The 23,128-nt window shown below is 33.5% G+C and overlaps 3 protein-coding genes across 3 annotated transcripts; all 3 read right to left on the bottom strand.

Moving 5' to 3' along the window:
* Positions 1-800: 800 nt before the first annotated feature.
* LOC118037281 (ethylene-responsive transcription factor ERF024) lies at positions 801-2,412 on the bottom strand. Its single transcript, XM_035043212.2, has 2 exons — positions 2,256-2,412; positions 801-2,134 (listed from the first exon to the last, which is right to left on the bottom strand). Exon 2 carries the CDS (start codon positions 1,816-1,818, stop codon positions 1,174-1,176), a length of 645 nt encoding a protein of 214 aa, XP_034899103.1. The 5' UTR covers positions 1,819-2,134; positions 2,256-2,412; the 3' UTR covers positions 801-1,173.
* Positions 2,413-8,346: 5,934 nt separating this feature from the next.
* LOC118037280 (gamma aminobutyrate transaminase 3, chloroplastic) lies at positions 8,347-14,155 on the bottom strand. Its single transcript, XM_035043211.2, has 19 exons — positions 13,980-14,155; positions 12,708-12,841; positions 12,441-12,525; positions 12,279-12,351; positions 11,965-12,062; positions 11,636-11,728; positions 11,196-11,269; positions 11,071-11,109; positions 10,890-10,978; positions 10,732-10,808; positions 10,575-10,649; positions 10,153-10,200; positions 9,974-10,057; positions 9,802-9,889; positions 9,633-9,711; positions 9,214-9,304; positions 9,055-9,133; positions 8,726-8,841; positions 8,347-8,591 (listed from the first exon to the last, which is right to left on the bottom strand). The coding sequence occupies exons 1-19, from the start codon at positions 14,019-14,021 to the stop codon at positions 8,511-8,513; spliced, it is 1,545 nt and encodes a 514-aa protein (XP_034899102.1). The 5' UTR covers positions 14,022-14,155; the 3' UTR covers positions 8,347-8,510.
* A 3,944-nt stretch (positions 14,156-18,099) lies between these two features.
* LOC118037279 (probable protein S-acyltransferase 19) lies at positions 18,100-23,084 on the bottom strand. Its single transcript, XM_035043209.2, has 9 exons — positions 22,586-23,084; positions 22,172-22,285; positions 21,402-21,815; positions 21,056-21,124; positions 20,861-20,932; positions 20,581-20,709; positions 20,403-20,483; positions 20,046-20,246; positions 18,100-19,530 (listed from the first exon to the last, which is right to left on the bottom strand). Exons 1-9 carry the CDS (start codon positions 22,628-22,630, stop codon positions 18,436-18,438), a joined length of 2,220 nt encoding a protein of 739 aa, XP_034899100.1. The 5' UTR covers positions 22,631-23,084; the 3' UTR covers positions 18,100-18,435.
* Between the last annotated feature and the right edge of the window lie 44 nt (positions 23,085-23,128).

The following is a 23,128-nucleotide window of genomic DNA, read 5'->3' as shown; positions in this document are numbered from 1 at the left end:
AATTACTAAAACCTCTAAACTACCTCTTGAACTACCATGATCTTCTAACACAGCCCCTTTCTCAGCATTCTTGGATATTTATTCTGTTGCCGGTTCTTACCGCAAGCACAATTTTCAGCATGATCCTATCTCTTCCATCCTGTCTAAGGGGCCTTCTGCTTGAACCATAAGAGCTCGAGTTGAGTCTCGAGGTATTCTATCACTAGAATAAACCTTATCTTTGTTCCAACCCTTTTTCTAGCATGTCTTTCAGTGCTCATTTATAGCCCTTTTCTTTGGTAGATCATTTGTACCATGCTTGTACAATTAGATAGAAACATTACTCAATCTGTGGCTCATTTGCTTTCTGACAGGATAAAACTAAATTTGATCTAATGGGAAGCTGACATTGGTGGATACACTGAGAGATATAAACCTTGCATGAGTAGGAGACAATTATCCTCGGAAGCTGAAGTGTCACCATCTACCTAGACATTACCCCAACTTGTTGAGCATGACATGTCAACCAATGGTTACACAAATGTTTCATAGCAAAAGGGTTTATTTTCCTTGTTATAAAAACAAAGCAGACCTTAATCGAATACTATGTTTTTAGACTAAAAGTAGCTAGCTAAAAGAACGATGATTACTTTAGAAGCACAAAACATATCATATAGGCTTCTTGTCATCGATGAGATTGTTGTCCAATATTGTTTCGGAATCGTTCCATAAAAAATATATAAAGGATAAAAAGAAATTTTATATTGCTATAAGAAGCATATAGAAATCAACTTCTTAATCATTCTTATTGACTAAACCTGCCAACTTGCTAGCTTTTCTTTACCCACCCATTGGAATGCTGCTTTGCTTACTCTTTTGATTTGAAAATTGAACAAAGCAATGAAGATTTAGCATAAGTATATTGAAATAAAGTTCATGGAATCAAATCATCAAGCGATAATAGAACAGAAAACTCCAAATCCAACATATATAGGAAATAAGAAACCTGTACAAAACAATGAAGAGAACAAGCCACTCATGCCAATACGACTTACTTATCTTACATCTGATCAGCTCCAGAATTTGGACACAAGATACCATGACTTAACTTTTACTTATTTTTTTTTTTGTTTTTATTATTTAACTTGGAGATTACTCAATATAGTTTCTTATCATATTCATATAGGGATGGATTCAAGGGAATTTCCAAAGGTTCTGGTCTCCAGTGTTGTCATAGGCGGTTGTGGTCTCATCACCAGCAATGTCCAAGCGAGGAGGGCTAAGAAGCATCCCTTCTGCCATGTTCACAAGAACATTAGGCATATCGAATATCAAATCCTCATCAACAAACTGATCATCGACCGTTGGCCTAATTTCTTTTTCCATTTCATTAGTATCCCCCGTATTCGGAATCCCTAAAGCATCCTTTGCAGCACCAATAGCAGCAGCTGCAGAGGCTGCAGCCGCCTGAATATCACGTGGCGAAGTGGAAGCAGGAACAGGCAGAGAAGCAGCCGAGTTTGGGAAGTTAAGGTCTGCATTTTGGCCCTTAAGCGCAAGCGCTGCCACATCATAAGCAACAGCGGCCATTTCAGGGTTAGGAAATGTGCCTAACCAGATTCTATTAGGCTTCTTAGGCTCTCTAATCTCAGACACCCATTTTCCACTACTTCTTCGCCGAACTCCTCGAAAAGCACGTTGGGAGCCTGAAGCTCGAGGTGCACTAGCCCCAGCAATCACAGCAGCAGGAGCAGAAGCAGAAGCAGAAGCAGTTCCGCTACCGCCACTGCCACTGCTAATGTTAGGACTTGAGGTTTTGCTTGGTTGAGAATCTTGCATGGGTTTTCAATAAGATAATATTTGATAAGAAATGGCGCCGGAAAGATGGTTCGAAGTGTTCCATAAGAGACGCCATTTATGGAGGCAGGGATTCCAGAGAGAATTTTGATTGAGCTCGGATTGTTAAGTGCAAACCAGTTGTTGATGAACTGCTTTCTGTGAAGGGCTGGGGTGTAAGCCAGTGCTTTTGTTGGATATCTGGGTTGGACTACGGTTTTTGCAGCCAAAAAAAGACTGCATGACTAGCTTATTTAACGTCAAGCATAGTGATGTTTAGGGCATCATACATCACTTTCTTAGGGCTTGATTTCCATATCTGTAACATGGTGGGAAACAGTGGGTGAGTTGTAGTGCTGCTTATTTCACTAAAAAGTAATTGACAAACATTTGTGAAGACAATTTAGCTGCAGTAAAATTGTGGGAGCACTGTGCTCTACCTTTTGGTTATTTATTCCATCCATGTAGGGTAGGGAAAAAAATCTTCAGTAGATGCATGACAGCCTTATGGATTGAGGATTATATATTTATGATATCTTAGACAGTTATGATCCTACTGCTCGATCTTTCTCCTGTGCGAACCAAGAAAATCTCTTTTTGCACCCTGTAGAGTTTCAAACTAATATATAATATTGTAAAATTATATTTTTTTATCTCACTTAATAATTTAAATTTTTCAATTTAAATAGTTTTTTTGAGTGATGTATATCAAAGCTTTATTGATAAAATATTATAAGTTTAAATTTTACTGTTTTGTTATATAAATCATATCATTTTACCATTTTATTATATAAATCATATCATAAACCTTACGTTATAATTTAAAATTTTAAATTAAAATGTTTTTTTAATAAATTTGTTCTAAAGGTTTATCTCTGGAAAAACCCTGTAGTGTAATCCGAACATTCCATGTTTTCTGGTAACTATGGATTAGACATGGCACCAGAAGATGATCAAATTGCCAGAATTAGTTTGTGGCAAGGATTGAATCAATCTTTGAAGCACTGAATTTCCTAACAGAAAATACTCAAGTGCAAGATGACTACATGCACCGAGGTATGCTGCCTAGTCACAGAAATCAGTGCCTAGCAAATCACATAAACAAGCAACATAGATTCCATCCTAGCTGCTAGGCACACTGATTTTTCCAGAACAACATCATTAATATACATTCAGTACCACAGGAAACCTTAATTTTTCCTTAATTACGGTTTTCACTGCTAGAGAATAACCTAATCCTAACAAAATCATTTACGAAATATTTGGTAGAGAATAATATAAATCATATTTTAAGATTTTACTTAACAACTTAAACTATTGGGTTGAGAAAGTTCTTTAACATGATATCAAAGCTTCGATAACCAAGCGGTCATGAGTTCGAATCTCACAATTCCCATTTATTTAATAAAAACAATTAAGCACAAGTTGGTGTGAACCTATGCAAGTTTCAAAATCAAATAGCTTTCATTTAAGAGGGTGTATAAGAAAATAATATAAATTATATCGTGGGATATTACTTAACAGCTTAAGTTATTGGGTTGAGATGGTTCTTTGCAATATTTTCTATCGATATTTTCCAATGATTATAGCTATAGACTATTTTGGTTGGAAATTTCCGATTATAATAGTGAAAAAATTACTTTCGTTAGTAAATACCAGTAGAATAACTAGCATAATAAAATAATTAAAAAATAAAAAGATTTTTCATTGGTGAATCCATTAGTGATTTTTTATACCGATAGAATTAGTGTGTTTACACTGACATAATACTGTGTCAGTATTTTGCTATTTTTTTTTTTTTTTACCATTAGCTTTAAATCTATGGATCATTAATACAAATTAATATATCAAGAACAATTAGTAGGGAAATTAAGTTATGGTAATTAAGTCCATTTTAAGCCTCAAATGTTTTTTTGGATAGGCCAAGTTTGTGGATGATGCAAGGTTTAGTTGTGCTTCAAATCAGGCAGTACTGATGATAATTCTTTTTTAAAAAAGATAGTTTATAATTTCACTAAAATTTTTCAAAAAAAAAAAATTCTCTAAAAAAGGTACCTTTCAATTCATCATACAATTATTCACACGATAATACCGACAGTGAAGCATTCCATTTAGTTTTACCTTTTAAAAAGTCTTTTATGTTATTTCTGTATCGATGATGACCTGATAAGAACCTCCTATTGCAATGAAAAAAAAAACTTTACCATCATTCATTAAGGTAAAGGCTTTATTATTATTCATACAGTATAAACAAGATAAGTTTTCATATGTGCCCTAACTTAAAACCATCTAAAACGCAAGAAAATTATTTATAGTCCACATCATTGTTGTCTCCATATAAAAATTATATTCTCTCGATACATCATATGTCAACGCCTTGACTAGCTATAATTAATTTAACTCATCAATCAACGGTTGAAGATAAATATCTATATTTCTACTTGGACTGCAAGGACTAGGTATGACCACAAACAAGAAGATGAATTTCAACTTCATATACATCCTTGAAGGAAAGTTGTAAAATGTTAATATGATCGACCAACAAGAATATGGTGTAAATTCATCTGTACACAAACCAAGATGTTTGTTCCGTAATTCCATTGAAAATTGAGTATGCACACTATTAAATTACTTTCATGCTTCACCATCAGAAGGGTGCATTATAAATCCATCCACCACATTATGTGAATGATGATATGTCATATGCTCATCAATTTTTGGAGACATAGATAATATTTGCAACATATGATAGTTTTTTATGTGCAACAAATGTCCTTCCTCTACCATTATTAGGTTTTTATACAAAGCATGCTAATAGGTTTTGCACTCAATAAAATTTGCATATTCATCGTAGTATAGCATGTAAAATTTTAAATACATATCAATTTTTTGGTATCATAGACTAAGAGGTTTCATCATGAATTTTGCAACATAAAAATTCTCTTTTAGTCTATTCCCTTCAAGTAACATGTTTTTAACCCATTCAATTATGCTATCATAATTGGTCCCACTCAAACTATAATGTGACTTAATGATAAACACTCATGCAATGACTGGTAATTTGTTGTGAGTTATCACTCATCCCATAATAGTTCATTGGAATCTTTTAAAAGTTCAAAAAAACTAATTGCATCTATATTTGTTTTTTCATGTAAAGAGATATTACGTGAACCTTCATCCTGAATAATTATGATTTATTCTAATTACATCCATAATCATACTATTATCATCTGCAAACTCATATATGTTGCTAGAACTAGAAATTGAGTCAATAAGATAGTTTGGTAAGGAACATAAATAGGATTCTTCGTACATATATCAACATAAGTATTTTCATTCAACAAATCCTTTTTTAAGATTTTTTTATTGATGCATTTATATATCACAACATTTTGTCCATTGTCTTTTAGTTGGTGTACTCTCTAAGTCAATTTGATCTTCGTGTAAATATGAGATTTTTTAGATGCTATTATACAATCCTAAAGCATCCCACATATTGAGAAAGCAATTGATAGTTCTTTGTGGAAAAAACATAAAATTCCAACCTTTATTACAGCCAATATTCCTACATCTAACACGCATAACATAGTCTCTCAAACCATTGTTTTTTAAGTAGTTTGCTTAACTCAATCACATACAATCCTTAGGATTTATAAGTTCAATGCAGGTGGTTATGACAAGTCAGTTGTGAATTTGCTATAATTAGACTATGTGGATAACCTAATAGCGATATTTCTAGATCAATAGGACATGATTAAGCCCAAGAAGAGGAATAGGTCATGCAAAATGATCAGTTTGACATAAAGGTCTATAATTTTTTATTTTATCATTGATTCATGCTAAAATTTTGCTAGGAGGTTCCAAAAGGCCTAATTCTATATGAACGTATGCTTTTATAACCAACAAAGATCTGGAAAACCTTAAAATTATATATGCTTTTGGGCTAGTTTTGTTATTTTCCTTTTTATTTTTAGATTTTATAACATGTTTAGGACTTTTACTGCCTTTTCCTTTATTTTTGAATTTTATAATTAGTATAAGTTGATTTTTAGGATTATTTAAGAAATTATAAACCTTTTAAAGAGGCAAAATACTTGGAAAAAACTATTCAATAATTAAATTTTGAATTAGAGTTTTTGTATAGTTATCCTATTTGACATAATTTTGTGTCGTTTATGTTTATTATCTTTATTATGTTCTTTTGTCTGCAATATTGTTACACCTTTAATTGTATTATAATAAAACAATTGATGCAAGCGGCAACTAGAAAGACAACAAACAATCACAAAAAGACCGAATTTTATGAGTAAAAAAAAATTGTAGATACAAACTCTAAATTCACAGTTTTATTCTCTGAAAATAAGTCTCTCAAAGAGGTTTACAAGTCTTTTAAATAGGCTTGAAAACCTATATCTACTAGAAAACAAAATCAGAATTTGAAAGCACAAAGAGAAATTACAAAATATATGAAACACAACAATAAATTCATAAAAATCAAGAAAAATAAAACATTAGCTTAAACAAGATCTTCCGAGCCTAATTTCATAGATCCAAATAGCATATGACCAGAAAAGCAATTTCTTCATGGAACTAGGTCTCTGAAACCTTTTGTAAGAACTTGAGCTCAATACAACTGTGAAATCTTTTATTATAACCACTTTGAATCGCTACTCTAGTCTAACACGATTGGATATATTTTTTTTAAATCTAAGTATATTTCATCGGTACATAAAAACATCTATTAAGCTATTAACATAGTTTGTTTGTAACATATTCTCAAACCCTTTTAATTTCCATAAGCCTGGTTGCATTAGCAGCATACAATTATTTCGCGAAGCAAAATGATAAAAATATGTCATCTGTACTCCAAGTCCTATAGTTTGTGCAGTCTCAAAAAAATTTTATTAGACAATAAAGATTATTCACAAACCAATTTACTCATTAATTAAAGTTAAAAAAAAAATCATGCGTGATCTTAAATGCACACTACCTCATGTCAGTTCCAAAGTCCAAACTCAGAAAATTAAGGAAATGAGCATAACTTTTTCACCACTAAGACAAACCCTTAATTACCTAAAAAGTAATATTATTTCAAAATGGTTAAAAGATCGGGAGTAATCATCGAAGAAAGCACACCGTTTTCATAGCTCAAGTTTTAGTGCCGCCACAGCTCAAGTGGCTTTTGATAGTGTATAATGACTTCAGTTGACTGAGATTGTTTTTGAGGTGAAAGAAATACTGTTAGTTTTTTTCTTTTTTTCTTTATGAGATTTGCGGCTGTTTAACAAGAAAAAAAAAATCATTTTGATTATAATTTTATAATAACACCCACCCAAAATCCATTGCTTAATATTTTTGATACGAATATATAGAATTATAATAAATATAATAATATTTATAACACAAATAATTATATTAAAAATTCTAAAAATATTTATAACACAAATAATAATATTTTTGATATTAAGACTTTGAATTATTATAAAAATAATACTAATATTTTCGATATGAATACATTGAATTATAAGAAAAATAATAATATTTAAAACACAAATAATAATATTTTTTATATAAATACTTTGAATTATAAAAAAAATAATAATATTTCTAACAAAATAATAATATTTTTTTTATTTTAATACTAAAAATTATAGAATTATAATAAAATAATAATATTTATAACACAACCCAAGATCCAAGAACATTCGGTCCTACCTCTTGGACCCAATGCTCTTGGGTCCCAAGTCAGGACCTAAGAGAAATGGATCCTGCCTCAAGGGTTTGCAGATCCTAGGATTGTGGGGCATCACGGAAAAATAATAATATATTTATAATATTAATACTTTTAATTGTACTAAAAATAATAATATTTAGAATATAAATAATACTATTTTTTAATATTTTTAATTCTATTAAAAAAAATATTTATAATATAGGAAATAACATTTTTAATTATATTACTTTTAATTATATTATTATTATTATTATTTATTTGATAAATAATAATATTTTTAACAATAATAATAATAATGAAAATTGTTATTATTATTTTTTTTTTTTTCTTTATGCAGGGTCTGCCGATATATTACTTTTAATTACAATAAAAAAATAATATTTATAAGAAATAATAATATTTTTAATAATAATAATAATAACTGTTATTATATATTTTTTTTCATTTTTCTTCTCTGCAGGGTCTACTGATTCATTCGCGCGAGCCTCTAAACCCAAGGTTAGTCAGAACAAAACTCGGTGGTCGAGGCTACAGACTGGCTCGCTCGGGGTTGCAGCCAAGCACGCGGGTCTACCCCCATTACCCAAGGCTGGACAAACCAAACACCAGGTGGCTGCAGCCTGGAGCACGGCCAGGAGAGCGTGGCCTACCCAACACTCAAGCCTGGCAACCAAGCTCCAGATATCCGCAGCCCCAGCGAGCATGCCTCCAGCCTGGCGCTTGGGGCTTGCAGGCTACAGTCTAACCATACTCTCACCAAATAGTATAATCTACAGTACAAAACAATAAGCTCACGCTACAGTAAAATACTGATCAGTTTTATAAAATACCTGATTAGTTCTGGTTATAGTTAACAGGAATAGCACGCATTTATTGGATACCAAATGTCTCACAATTCACAGAAGCAAATAGATTTGTTCTACATGAAACCTACAACATTTCCATTATTAGCAGCTGTTGTTTACTGCTTCTTTTGCTGAGATTTCAATTCCTTTACCCTCTCTTCAGTAGCCTTCAGAGCTTTCCCATATTTGCTAATCAACTGTAAAGATAAACATTTATTCATTTAATAAAGGGTGGTTCCATTGCACGAAGATAACTTTGAATATAAAATGCGGCACTTGCAAAAGCAGGCAGGGATGGTATGAATCTTGGTTCTTCTACACAAAAATATACCTCGTCAACCTCTTCAGGAGACATGATAAATGGTGGAGACATCATTATGTTGTCCCCTGCGACACGTACCAACATTCCTTCCTTCTCACATTGTGCTCCAAAATATGCGCCAACTCCTAGAGGCCATTGCAACTCAAGGATTATTAAGAGTGAAAGATGATGAAAATCAAGTAGAACTGGTTACCAAACTCGTAATGGTAATGCATGCATAAAGGTAACTCCCATTTTGGTAAAATCCGGAAAACTGTTTTTGGAGAAACATGCTGAAAACATGCCCTAAATTATTATCTGAAGAGCAGCTGAAAACTGAAAAGGGAGTTGAAGCTTACCCCACTCAGGAGGGAATGGATCATTTGGTGACTTGTTGTCTACGAACTCGGTACCAAGAATTAAGCCAGTTCCCCGTATCTGAAGTGACAGGATTTTATAAGGTCCGGTAACCTGTTTATTTACCAGATTAGCTTAAATATTTCAAACATAAAATGTACCTCCCCTATGATAGGGCTGTCGGAGAAGGCTTTTACACCATCTTGGAATTTTGGGGCAATTCTGTTTACTTGATCAAGAATGTTTCTTTCCCTGCAAACAAGTAAAAGTTTAGCTAAATCCTAGACCTAAATATAAATGCTATAACACTTGTATCATGAGACATGGCCAACCACTGAATAAGCTCATCTAATGCAATTCAATGACAAACAAACTACTTAAACAGATGATTATGGCCCATAAATAAGAAATTACATTGCAATTTCACATTGCCAATATTAACAGGAAGAAGGTATATAAGACAACGCATAATGATCATCAACTGGTTGGTTCATCTATGCTTAGAAAGTTATACATGCTTGAAATCAAATTATTTGAATTCTTATGTGGTGTATCTAACGAATATCAGAAAAGGACGCACTTGTATATCTTTAACGTTTCAATGGCAACCGCACAAGCTACAGGGTGACCAGAATAAGTGAATCCATGAGAGAAAGAACCTGAAACAGATGAATTTAGGAGATGACAAAAAGGAGAAGCATTTTGTAGCATGAAGAAAACTTGATCATTGATGAATAGTGTCCACATACCAAGTTTGCTGCTTTGTGAGTCAATCACATCTGAAACTTCAGGGCTCACCATAACAGCTCCTATTGGCAAGTAACCAGAGGAAAGGGCCTGGATAACCAATGCCAAACAAGGAGAGATCAAGTAATATCTCAGAATTTGAAAATCATTCAATTACTTTTTCTCTGACCTTACCTTTGCTACTGTTACAAGGTCTGGTTTGATGTTAAATTTGTCGCTCCCATACATTGTCCCAAGCCTTCCAAATGCACAAATTACCTATAATAAACAGAAAGAAAAAAAGAGAGCTTGAATTGCCAGTGATATAGAGCTTAGACGTAACATTCTTGGTAACAGGGATGGATATTATGTACCTCGTCTGCAATAAAAAGAATGTCATACTTTTTCACCACTGCTTGAATCTGCAGGACAAAAAAGGTGTCAGTTGGACCAGCTGTATATCTTGATAAGACGAGTGAGGTTTTTTTTTTGGGTGGGGGGAGATAACAAAAGCAGCATGCCACATTTATAAACATAATGCGACTATAACTCTTAGACTAAGAAGAAACCTCACTGGTCCTATATCATTATGAAGAAGGAGCTATCTGGCTCTCAATTTTGTTAATGCAAAAACTATCATTCCATTGCATAATATGTCAACACTAAGACGTCAGCAGAAGTGCATGATGACTTGTGAGCACTATTTTTTAAGACTTACCAAAATATGTTAAATTAGAAACATCACAGGAGATGGCATTTTCAACCAAATTGCAGCACTGGGTTAAGAAAGTCCCACCTTATCAAAATAAGTTGCTGGTGGAGGTATCACGCCTCCTGCTCCCATGACAGGCTCAGCAATAAATGCAGCAATCTGAAATGAGCAAGCACAGTACATGAGAAATAACTAATCCCTCTATTTCAATTGAAGACAGTCAATCTAAAGATCAAATTACCGTCTCTGGTCCCTCTTTCAGGATAAGATTCTCCAAATTGATAGCTAGTCTGGTTGAGAATTCCTCCTCTGTCTCACCTGGAACATGCATTAGCATGAATGTTAGTACAAATAATGTCATTCAAAGGATCTGAGCAGCAAGACAGGTAGAGTGCCAACCTGGGAGATGATAACGCCAGTAATGTGGGCAGTCAGTGTGTCGTACAAATGGTGCAGGAAGATCAAATTTTTGGTGCAAAGCTGGAAGGCTGTAACATAAATTTATTGGTTAATGAAACATGAGTTTCATATGTTAAGCTCAAAGATTCTCATCTAAGAACTTCTCATCAATTATCTTTACCCAGAAAGACTGGCTGCTATCAAGGTTGAACCATGGTACCTGCCAAATTCAAATATAATGATTAGTAATTGGGAATCTTCCCAACAAGAATATTGACAAAATAATCAATTGACCAGTCCACATACGATTTTGCTCGAGCTATAAATTTCTTCTTATTTGGTCTTCCAAGAGCATTGTTATAATACCAAACCAGCTTCACCTACAAATAAGTAATTCAAGACACCAAGCACGCACCTCACTCAGGGAAGAAAACATAAAATGTAAACCAAGTAAAACAGTATTCTTGCAACCATCATCATCATTGATATTTGTTGATTAACAAGCATTGAAATAAGGGATTGAATATCAAAGCAAGATATAGCTTTGACATCCATGTATATTTCTAACTTAAATTTATTCATCTTTCATGAAAACTTTGCTGATCAGATATTCATTTCATATTTTGCACTCATTCTGCATGTGAATCACAAAGACATACAGCAACTGTTTAACTACACATCAACGAAAATGCATATATGTAAATAATAAAAAGTGAAAGATAAGTGCTTATAGACAAAAAGCAAACCTGAGTGTCATTGGCTTCTGATCCACTATTTGTAAAGAAAGCTTTTGCCATTTTACTTGCAGTAAAAGTTTCAAGGAGTTCTTTTGCAAGATCCTGTTAGATAAAAATGATTAATTAAAACCAATGAAAAGCATTTTCAGAAGATAACAGGTCAAATATTTTGTAATGGAAGGAACACCGGTGCTTCTGTTTTAGAGAGGCAGAAAGCAAGACATTCACAGATTATGTAAGTTAATTAACTGGTGAGAAGTCCATAGATGAAAATGCATTTCATATAAAAAATGAAGTTATTTCAACATAGAAAAGGAAAGACAGAAATATAGGAGTACCAAAGAAGGTTTTGTAGTCCGATTCCAAAAGGAGTGGTAAAATGGCAATTTATTCAACTGTTCTGTTGCAGCAGCCACAAGCCGTGGTTCATTCCCCCCTGAAAACAGCCGATGTCTCAATACATATACAAAATGGAACCTAAATATGCAAGATGGCTCAGGGAAGTCTAGTTCTTGGAATTATCAAATTCTCATATCCCACAACTTGACAAGATATGAACCAGGTGCAGGGGTCTGATAATTTGAATTCATCACAGTGGAGAAAAATGGGGCGAATAAGTCTCTGCTCAACTAGGGTATGCTGTTTCATTTACCTAAGGATGTGCACCAAAGACCAGCAAGAGTATCAAGATACTTCTTCCCATTGATGTCATAGACATAGCTACCCTGTATCATTCAGCAGCTTCAAGTTAGTTATGTAATTCAAAGGAAAAAAACTGAGCTTAGATTGTTAGCATAACAAATATGCTGCGTACTTCAGACTTCTCTATGACTAGGGGATCCAAATCATTACTCTGCCAGCCAGCAGTGAAAGGTGCCAGCATATCATGCCCCTTAAAACTGCAATAACTAAATTTGTTAGCAACTAATCACCACTAAACAGTATTCCTAGCAAGTGCGAATTTGAATGCAGTAGCACAATTGTTCTGGACAAATCAGGGGATGTCTGCATCATCTACACCATGTAGAAGCACATCGGACACACACACATAGGAGTTGTGTGCATGTGGGACGTTAAGTACCTGTTGCCCTCGGTAGTTAAATCTTCCTTTTGCAAAGATGCCTCGGTACCATATAACCTGGCCAGGAAAGGGGCCCGGAGAAGATGCTCCTGTGAACCTCCAGAGGCAGTGCCATTTTTTATGCAAGAGCCGAGCTGAAAATAATGTATTAAGAAAGTGTAAGCAATAAAAAAGCATGAATGATGAGCTGTGAAACTATAGAGCAAATAGATAATTCAGTATGTGTTTTAACTGCTCACGAATTTCTCTACTCTGTTCCATACCTCCACACACCATCCTATTCACCAATTTTAACATGAGAAACAGGGTGATTGGTAAGGTAGGAAGAGAGAATCACAACCAGTAGCACTACCAAATTGTTTTCGAATCATCTTCGTAATCCTATAATAATGGATATTTGATTTCGGTATTGGTTCCATTATCTTCAACTACCTAGTAAAGATTAAGGAATTTAACCTTCAAAATATATAAGCAAGTGCTGCATCAAAAGTTCTATAAAACAAATTTCTATTAAACTACACCCCATGAATACAAATCCCTTCTAAGGAAAATACAATTCATTCAAATTGATTCTAACCATTCAAGATGTGAGCAAAACTCCCTCAACAAATCTTCATGAAGTTTCGCATTACTAATCACTAATCTAGCCTCCAAGAAGAAAAGCAACCAAAATATCCCAAAAATTTGAAAAGGAAAAAGAAAAGAAATGGAGGTCCTTGAGTAACATAGTCAGTGATCTTGTTAAAAATACTAAAAGTGTACTCAGCTAAGACAAATAGGTGTATCAAGAAACAACAACGAAGTCTTAATTATGATTTCCTTCATTTGGCAAGTGGCAACCTAATGGGATATTCAAGTTCTGTCATTTCAGTCTCATCATTAAAAAGGCAGTAGATTCAACCAAACAAGGTGATGAAGTAACAACAGAAGCTAGTGTAAAAATCAAAACATGAATGATCTAAAAACAAGAATCCAAGGGTCACTGTAACTAATCAAGAATGCAAGAAAAGATAATCCAAGGAAACAAGAATTCACAAACTTTTTCAAGAATCAAGATTATACAATACAAGGATCAACAAGACACAGTACTATATGATGACTCAAGAAAACTACATAAGCAGACGTAAAAATAAAATAAAAAATTCAAGAATGCATGAAAAGAAAGCCAAGAAAACTGAATTCACAAACTTTTTCAAGAATCAAGAACAGACACCAAAAGGGTCAACGCTTTTTGCAGGAAAACATAAATAAGTGTTCCAAGATTTTTGATACCTGGGCTTTAAGAGTGGATCGCAGGAGTTTGCTGATAACCATATTTATGTCTTAGGATTTGTCAAGAAAGACATGCAAGAAAAAAGGAGATGCAGTGGCGGTTGAGTAAGAAAGAGAGAGCCACTGAGACTGTTCCTCTGTGTTGGTTTTTATTGCTGATTTCAAGTGTGATTACGAGCCTATTTGGCAATGAAGGTTAATTATAAACATTTAAATTGTTTGGATGTGATAAAAAATATTTTAAAATTCAATCATTACTTTAAAAATATTATTTAAAATTATTTTTCAAATGTTTTTTTTAATATATAAAAATTATTTTTTTTAATATTACTTAGTCAAACAATCTTATCCTTTTTCATGTGAGAAAAACTAGAAATCACTTAGTTTTCAAATTATCAATTTATTTATGGAAAGAGGATGTAGATTTAAAAATTAATCCCTAAATAATTGTTAATTATCTGATTTAGGTGATTGCCACCTTGTCAAATGCTTGCCTTTTTTTTATTTTATAGTTTTTTAATTGAAATTAATTTATTCTTTTCTTATGTCCAAATTAAGCCACTCCCTTCACAATCCTAGCTGCCTTCCGTATAAAAATAGCTAAAATCATATTTTTTATTTTAGCAATTTTTTTTTTTTTTAATCGAGCTTATATTTCTATAGATTACAAACACATCTTTTAGGATATCTTTGATTTGGCTTTTATTAATAAATGTATTGTGTGTGTATATTACGTTTTTTAAGATTTAAAACTGAATAATAATTCAAGGAATAAATCTACTTATAAATTGGACTGACGTTTATGTATAAAAATAAATATCTTAAAAAAATACAGTATTGTAGACTGGAAAAGACCACCTCATGTCTAGATGCAAAGAACCATCCTCTGCACGTATCTCTTTCGCTGGACAAACTCTTTGTTTTTTTTTTTTTTTTTAATTACAAAGGTATTTCTGATAAGTAATTTTTTTTCTAGATTAATATGAGTGAACTAAATTATATCTTAATTAATTTTATAAATTTTAAAATTAATAATTATATATTAATAATTTTATTCTTACGATAATATCTATCCTGATTTGTGATAAGAATTTATTAATTTATGTTGATGTTGATGGTTGTAGAAATTATTGAAGGCTTATTCTTCGGGGGGGGGGGGGGGGGGGGGATGATAAGGTTTTGATGCTGTAGGCAACGGTGACAGCACGTCAGTGACACATCAATATATTAATAAAGTGTTTTGTCTCCTGTCATATTGTGTGTTTTATATGATAGTGGTTTTTGTTTAATTATAACTCTTAACATGGTTAAAGAGATTGTTTGTTTCTCCGTTTTAAAAATATTTTTAAAAAAATTTAAATTTTTTTATTTTTTTATTAACTTCAAATTAATATGTTTTTAGTGTTTTCAAATCATTTTAATGTGCTGATGTCAAAAATAATTTTTTAAAAATAAAAAAATCATTGGTATGCATTTTGATACAAAAAGTTATTTGAAAAACAACCACAACTATACTGCCAAATAAGCTCAAAAACTAGTGTCGGTTGCATCTGCAGAACAACCTACATTTTCTGGTTATAACTAAAGAAGTGTTCGAGAACCTTGTTTCTTAAAAAAAAAAATTAAAATTAATTTTTTATATATTTTTAGATTATTTTGATATAATGATATCAAAAAAAAAATAAAATAAAAAAATATATTTTAATTTATTTTTAAGTGAAAAATAATTTACTGCAACCACAACCGTACTTTCAAACAAACTTTAAGTATATATATTTTTTTGCTGATATGGGGCTCATTATTAAAAGCCAAAATACACAACAATAAAAGTATGACAATTTAAATCGAAATCGTAATCATACTTTTAAACATGCTCTAAGTGTATGCTTGTTTTTGCTAATGTGTTTGTTTTTAGTGGTGAAGTTTACTACTAAAAGCAAAAAAATAATTTAAACCACAACCGTAATCATACTCTCAAATAGGCTCTAAGTGTATATTTGTTTTTGTTGATATGTTTATTTTTAATGGTGAGCTCATTACTAAAAGCAAAAAAATACACCAGTAAAAGTAAAACAATTTAAACCGCAATTGCAATTATACTTTTAAACATGTTCTAAATATATATTTGTTTTTATTGTTGTGTTTGTTTTTAATGGTGGGGTTCCTCCTAAAAGAAAAAAATACATCAGTAAAAATATGAAATTATTATTGTGTTTATTTTTTATGGAGGGTTGTACCCTGCAATAAATATAGAAATAAAAACAAACATACCTTAAAACTAAGATTACACTACAAGTTGCGATAACTTTAAAAATAAACAGGCACCTAACAACTAACCAATAATACCATAACATGTGGACTTGAATTATTATTTTTTCACTTAGAGCTTCAATGTTTTTCTACAAAATATCGAACAGTTTTGTAAGAAAATGAAAAAAAAGTGTACATACAAGGTTATCAAAAACAATTTTTTTGACATGATACGAAAAATACAGTGTAAACTCGGATTGTAAAATCATAAGTATTTTTCTATATACATAGTTCATGTAAATAGTATGTAATTTCATCAATAAAGATGTTGTGTACTTGTTCTTGCATAATAAAATCATAACATGCAAGATCTAAGAGAAAAGGCTAGAAGTGATCGGTGAGACTTGTGTTCAAGAAAAAACATTAAAAACAATTGTCTTCATAAATATATTCCCTTGTTAGCTAACATCAGTTCCAATACTCCCTCCAAATACATGAACATATGTAATGATAGTTTTAATTTATTTGATTTTTTTATCTTAATGAATAATGCATCATTTTTAGATATTATTATTCTTTTATAACTTTCACATATTGTTTGTTACATGCTATTAATTTCAACAAGTGAATTCGTAAGAAATTGTAGCTTCATATGAACTAAAATGAATTAATCAAACAATTCAAAGAAGGAATTTTTTTTTTTAATCTTGAAGACTGATTCCTTGTTAGATCATATCTTAAACAAGTTATGAAATTTTATATAAGAAAATTATAATATATTAAATTTGTTTAAAAGACTGGTATTTAGGCATAAACACATGGTGGGTCAAACTTCAAAGAGTTTTCAAAATTGTCCCATAATAGACAATTTTTATTTGTTAGGAAGGGTTTAATGAAGACTATGTTTTCTTCATCCTTGAATTATTGATAGAATAAGGAATTTATTGACAATTAGTAAATACAAGAATATATAATGAGAAATATAAAAATTGAGAATTTATAATTATTTTAGAATATGTAATAAAACTGTAATTTTACTTGATTTTACATAATTTCAATTTAATTTAATTTTTATTTTTTTACACATTTTTACACCATATACATATATTAACTTATAAAATCAAATGATTTTCCGAATCAACTCATAAATTTAACAACCCTGTATATGTAAATTATATTATTATTTATAAAATTATTAATGCTATTAATATTTAGTTATTTGCACCATATTTATTATCAATGTTCATAATATTTTCTCTATAATTATTAATATATAATCTTTTCTATATAATTGTGTATATTTAAGGGTTTTTTAGACTACATATACGTCATTTTTTTTTTCAAAATTATTTCATATCTCACAGGAAAAAAAAAAAAAAAAAACATGAATTTCCAGTAAAATATTAGTTATAGCCTACATGTCATAATTTCACTGATCAACCTTTAATTTCCAACAGCGTCAATAGATGAAAAATTGGTGTGCAAATATATCATTAAATATTAGATAGAGGTACCATCCATCATGGGACCTAGTGTCGTGGCTAATTACTGGTCCGTACATGCACTCTTGTTGCCATAATCATAGCATTCAAATCATGCAATCACAGATTTTGGGGTGAGATATTGAGTGGTTGAATATTCTGCAGGCTGTTGTGATACTGCCATGCTGCGAATGTGCAACCTAGTAATAATCTGTTCGTTAGCTGGACAAAGCTGGATACCACTCATGATGCTTGGCACAGCTAGAGATTGATGAACACTGATCGAGGCAGATTACGACCACCATTCATGGCTTGTTGATCCATGGTGAAAAGGGTCAGAGTTATATCCGATGAAGTAATATGCTACAAAAAGTGAAGGACAGAAATGGTGGAAAAAGCAACACAGACATCATAGAAAGCTGAATGATTACTCTGCCGACATCAATGGAGGCAATTGCAGAGAGTTAAACAAGTACTTTCTAAGAAAACCATTGCCACAGAGTGGGGTGGAGGGGGGGGGGATCGCAAAGTTCCTCTAAAGAAGAAACCACTTGAACCTCACAACGCGGTTCCATTTACAATAGTTTCAAGATTGCAAGGTACCTGGGATTGTGCAGCTCCCATAAGAGGTTTCTTCTCCAAGCTGATTGCTTGGCAATTCACCTGATAAACGGAAGAAATCTTGTACATGATTTTGTTAGAAGTCGAAATCTTAAGCATCAACCCTACCTCAAACCAGAGGCAGATGAAGGGTTATTATCAAAAACCCCAGGGGCAAACACTGGAAGCTGGTTTGATACTGAATCTCTTTTGAATCTAGATTCACGAGGTAAATTCAAAGCAAGCCGCTGTTGGCCCTCTCTCAAACCTAAGCTGCCCTCGTTTCTCGATCCATCCCTAACAGGGACACTCAAAAGTGGACCACCAAAGAAAATGGAGTCCCCTGTGTACATCAGCTTCTCAGCTGGATGTGCAGGAGCTTTAGCTGTGGATGATGAAAACTGTTGTGGTGGCACTACTTGCTTTCTTCCATCATTGCTTGTTTCTGGATTGGATTTTGGCAATACTGTTTTCATAGCTGTTCTATTGCGTGCTTCAGAAGCTGATACAGGAACTGATACATACCTTCCAGCCTCTTGGTCCCAAACAACAGAGGTCCTTTTGACATCTCTAAGAAGAGAAGTAGCTGGAGCTGAAAGAAGCAATGGATCAGTATTACTTCCCTTCTGCATGATTTTTTCATCAAATCCTGACATAGGATGGGATAACGGGTTGTTGGCAGTAGGTAAAGGAGCCTTAAAGGTGGTTACAGGATGGTCAGGAATAAGGCCAGGGGCTGAGGTTGCGGCCTTGAAACGACCTAGACTGTGAGTTTGTGGTAGAGGACTAAGCGTGACTGATTCGTGAACATGGCTTGGGCTGCTGAAGCTACTAATACTTTGAGTCCCAATTTCATACTCATCCAGGCTTCCTTGACTTGGAGCAAAAGAGTTTCCTAGTGGATTTAATCTCGGCTCATTCTTGATCTCTTTGTTTGTCCCCATATCAGTGCTCACACTACTTCTGACACTGATATTACCACTGGAGCTATATTCAGTATCTGGTAAACGGTGATTATCAACTGGCTTTAGAACAGAGGAAGATGCCCTGGCCTTTGCTGCTGCTCTCATAGCCTCAGCGGAATCTAACTTTGCAAGTTTCCAAGCACTAATTCGAACCGGCCGTTTGGGTACCTTGTTACCTCTTTCTTGAGCTCCAGCAGCATCTGGATCGACAGTTGATGGAACCATCCCAGGGTCCAGGTGAGGTACAACTTCTTCCTGATGTAGCCAAAACACAAGTTCTATAAAGACCCATAAAAGTTAAGAGCTTGCCCAAAGTAATTACATACATTTTTCAAGATATTCAAAACAAATTGTAACAAAATAACTAAAACATAGGATATACAGAAAGGGCGAGGAGCTCCTATTAATTTTCACACGACAGTTCATTGACTGGGGAATCATATTATTAAAAGTGAATTGGCAAAAAAATGTCATGCGGTGAAACTACAATCCTTAAAACATACAACAGCAAATTCTATTCCTAGTGCAGAGGAATAGTAAGAATTTGAAATCAACCAGGTTAAAAGAAGGACAATAATGGATGAAAGCCTTGACACATGGTAAATGGTTTAAACCTTCATCAATTCATAAATGACCCATGTAGAAAATTCTTTAGCCAATACCAAATGGCTAGAAACTAACTTGAAGGCCTCTGCAGGATTCTTTGCTAGGATCAGCACATTAGTTATCAATGATACACATGAAATGAGGGCATTACTAGACTTCAATACCTGATAATCCACAAATACCCTAGGAGGGGTACACCATGCTCCCTTGTACTGTAGGCCAAGAGAACTTCCACCACTGAAGCCAGTTGTGGCAGATCCTGATGGAGAGTACAGTATGTTCGGCAATTCCTCGTCCATAGATGCTCCAGCAGGTGCCTCACTCATTGCTCTCAAGGCCACAACATATTCATAGGTGGTAATACCCTAATTTAACAAAACAGAGAAATGAAAACGTTTAGACTGCTGAAATTGCCAAATATGGTTCTAAATTTCAATTTTTAACTTCTTCTCATCCATTTTAAAAGCAATCAACTAGAGCACAAAAAACTGAAAATAGTATCCAGTCTCTTGGTCACTAACCTTTCTGATCAATATCATGTGGAAAAAGAAAAGTTCACCCAGAGGTACACATGCTAGGATTGAAACTACAGTACATACAGCCTGAACGAATTGAGATCCAGCATCAGCAAAAGAAATTTGATGATTTTGAGATGAACTATAAGGAACAAGCTTCAGTCAAAGTTTATTGTGTACATACCACAACTGTTGCAAAAGGAGCTATAGAGAAACCATTTCCAAGTGTATCGACAATTTCAACCTTCATGCTTTGCTTGTTAACAAAACAACGTACAAAGACAGCGATACCAACTCCAGCTTCAAGTACAAGCTTCACCACATGAGCGCAAAAATGTTACCATCTGGAAAACTTTTTATAGAATAAAAATTGCCAAGAATACCACATATATCTGCATGAAACAACTAGCCACAACAGTATGAGAAATAAAAATCACATATAAGTTAGAGAGTATAGCACATACCCAAACAAGACTAATAGCCATTAGAGAAACAAAAGTCACATAGTTTTTGTACCCCACGCAATTGTTGAGCCACTGCAGTCACACCATAGATTTGGTTATTTTTTAGGAAATCATCTATTGTTGAATTCCAAACCAGTTTAAGATAATTCAAGACGTGTGCCTGCAAAGACCACTTGAAACAAGATGGAAGCATACCCGGCAATGGTGATCAAAACCATCTACACATTTATCACAACTTCGACAATGTTTGCTAAACTTGCGTACCTGCAATTTAAAGATGCCATGGTTAATAACTGGGAAAGCCAGTATTATTCTCTAATGCTGTCATTGCAGCATGTGGCCAACACTGGAGATAGTTTGGGGTGCATGCAATTAGCAGAATTGTTGAAGGACGGGACTGTGTGGTATTGAGTGCATGTAATCACATAGAATGATGTATAGCTAACTGAATCCACAGTGATAACCAAACCCACAACCAAAAAGGGTAAATTAAGACCACAAACAAAATAAGAGACCCCACACACTTTTTACAGCACAATACCTCAGCATTGCACAATGTACAGAACAAAGCATCTTCACCATTGCTCTGTTGCTCAGCTATCCCTTCCTGTTTGCGGCAGTCTTCATAAACAAACAGTGCACAGAAGATTAAACCAATATTATGAGAAGATTTTCTGGATGGAGGTTGCCCTGCAGTCTCTGCTCTCTCAATTTCTCCCACTGACCCTTTCTTACTAGAGTTTGCTGGAGCTATAGAACTTCTGGAAGGTGAAGAAAAAGACGAATGCATTGCACTTCCAGTTTCATCAAATTTCCTAGGCAGATCCTTCAACGACATCCCATGTTTCACATTGAGTTTATTTGCTACATCATCGGAATTGAATTTAGACATAATGCCGGGATCTGCAGGGTTAATTGCAGTACTCCGAACATAAAGAATAAAGACAAGAAGCACCTGCATATCCACAACAAGGATCAAGAAAACAACACCAGCCGTAAAGGTTATTCTTAATCTTAGACATGTTTTTTTCTTTAGAGAACAGTAATTAGTACAATAAGAAGACTAAAGTGATCCATAACATACGACGCAGAGGACATCTAGTGTCATGCAACCAAAACAAATCCATTAAAACGGACTATCACCGGCAGGACTTAGAACAATGCTAGCAGGACAATTTATTCCCAAAACATTGGAGCTTTCATTCGCTTAAACGTTACCAAAATTTTCAGTCCATGTCACAAATTTCTCTAGAACATATAAGGGAAACAAACTTAGTCTTGATACACAGAAATGAAAAAGAATTCACATACCACTGGAGTGTAAGTCCCGATAAGCACATACTCCCAGATTTTGCCTCCAAGGAAAGGAGCAAGGAAAGCATAAAATGCAATCACCAATAAGCAGAAGACAGTGATTGCAACAACCTATCAAAGACAAAAAAAACAAAAAAAAACATTTACCACATAAATTATCACTACATGGGACCTATGAAAACACTCATAAATTCAGTAACTACAAAATGCCAAACAACAAAAGCCAATTTCTTATGCCCACATAAAAAAAAAAAATGCACAAAGATCATTTCTTTAGCATTTTTTAGAGAACCCCAGAAGAAAAGATCAGTTTTTTGAGCAAAGCTAAGCACTGCTGAATGAGTAAAAACAAAGCTTGATAATTGAGAAACAGCCTCAAAGTCTCAAAAATAGAAGGTTTTATGGTCATACCTGAAAGGTGTGAGCTGGTAATTGCCATCCATGTTTCCTCACCATAACTCAAACCCCAGAAAAGGCCACAACCCTAAACACACCCTGAAAACTCTTGCTGGAAAGAGAAAAGAAACACCAAAAGAAAGGAACTTTCCTCTCAACTACAGCAACCCAGATACCAAAATAAATGCAAGACCCTTTTCAAATCAAGAAACAGTAAGCTTCAATCGGGTTTAGGCCTCCGTCTCACTTGCCTTGCCGCTATCGTTAACTAAAATGAAGGGACAAAAAAGGAAAAGAAAATAAAAGAGCTAAGGTGGGCAGCAAAAGTGAAAAGAAAAGAACAAAGTGAGAGGCCCAGGGATTGGGAAAGAAGGCAGAGAAGTAGCACTTGGAAAAGGTAAAACAGAGAAAAAGAAGAGGAATGTGAAAACAAGAGTCAAGAAGAGGAAATGTTAGAAGGACATCACAAGCTGACAAAAGGAAACAAAACTAAGGCGTTGACAGAACAAAATTAGAAAATCAATCAATCTCAGTAAATGTATGACTACTTTCATGCCA

Source organism: Populus alba, chromosome 16 (assembly GCF_005239225.2).
Source record: "Populus alba chromosome 16, ASM523922v2, whole genome shotgun sequence".
Lineage (NCBI taxonomy): Eukaryota > Viridiplantae > Streptophyta > Magnoliopsida > Malpighiales > Salicaceae > Populus > Populus alba.
Note: the sequence above shows the minus strand (reverse complement) of the source record. Positions and strands in the feature narration are given on the sequence as shown.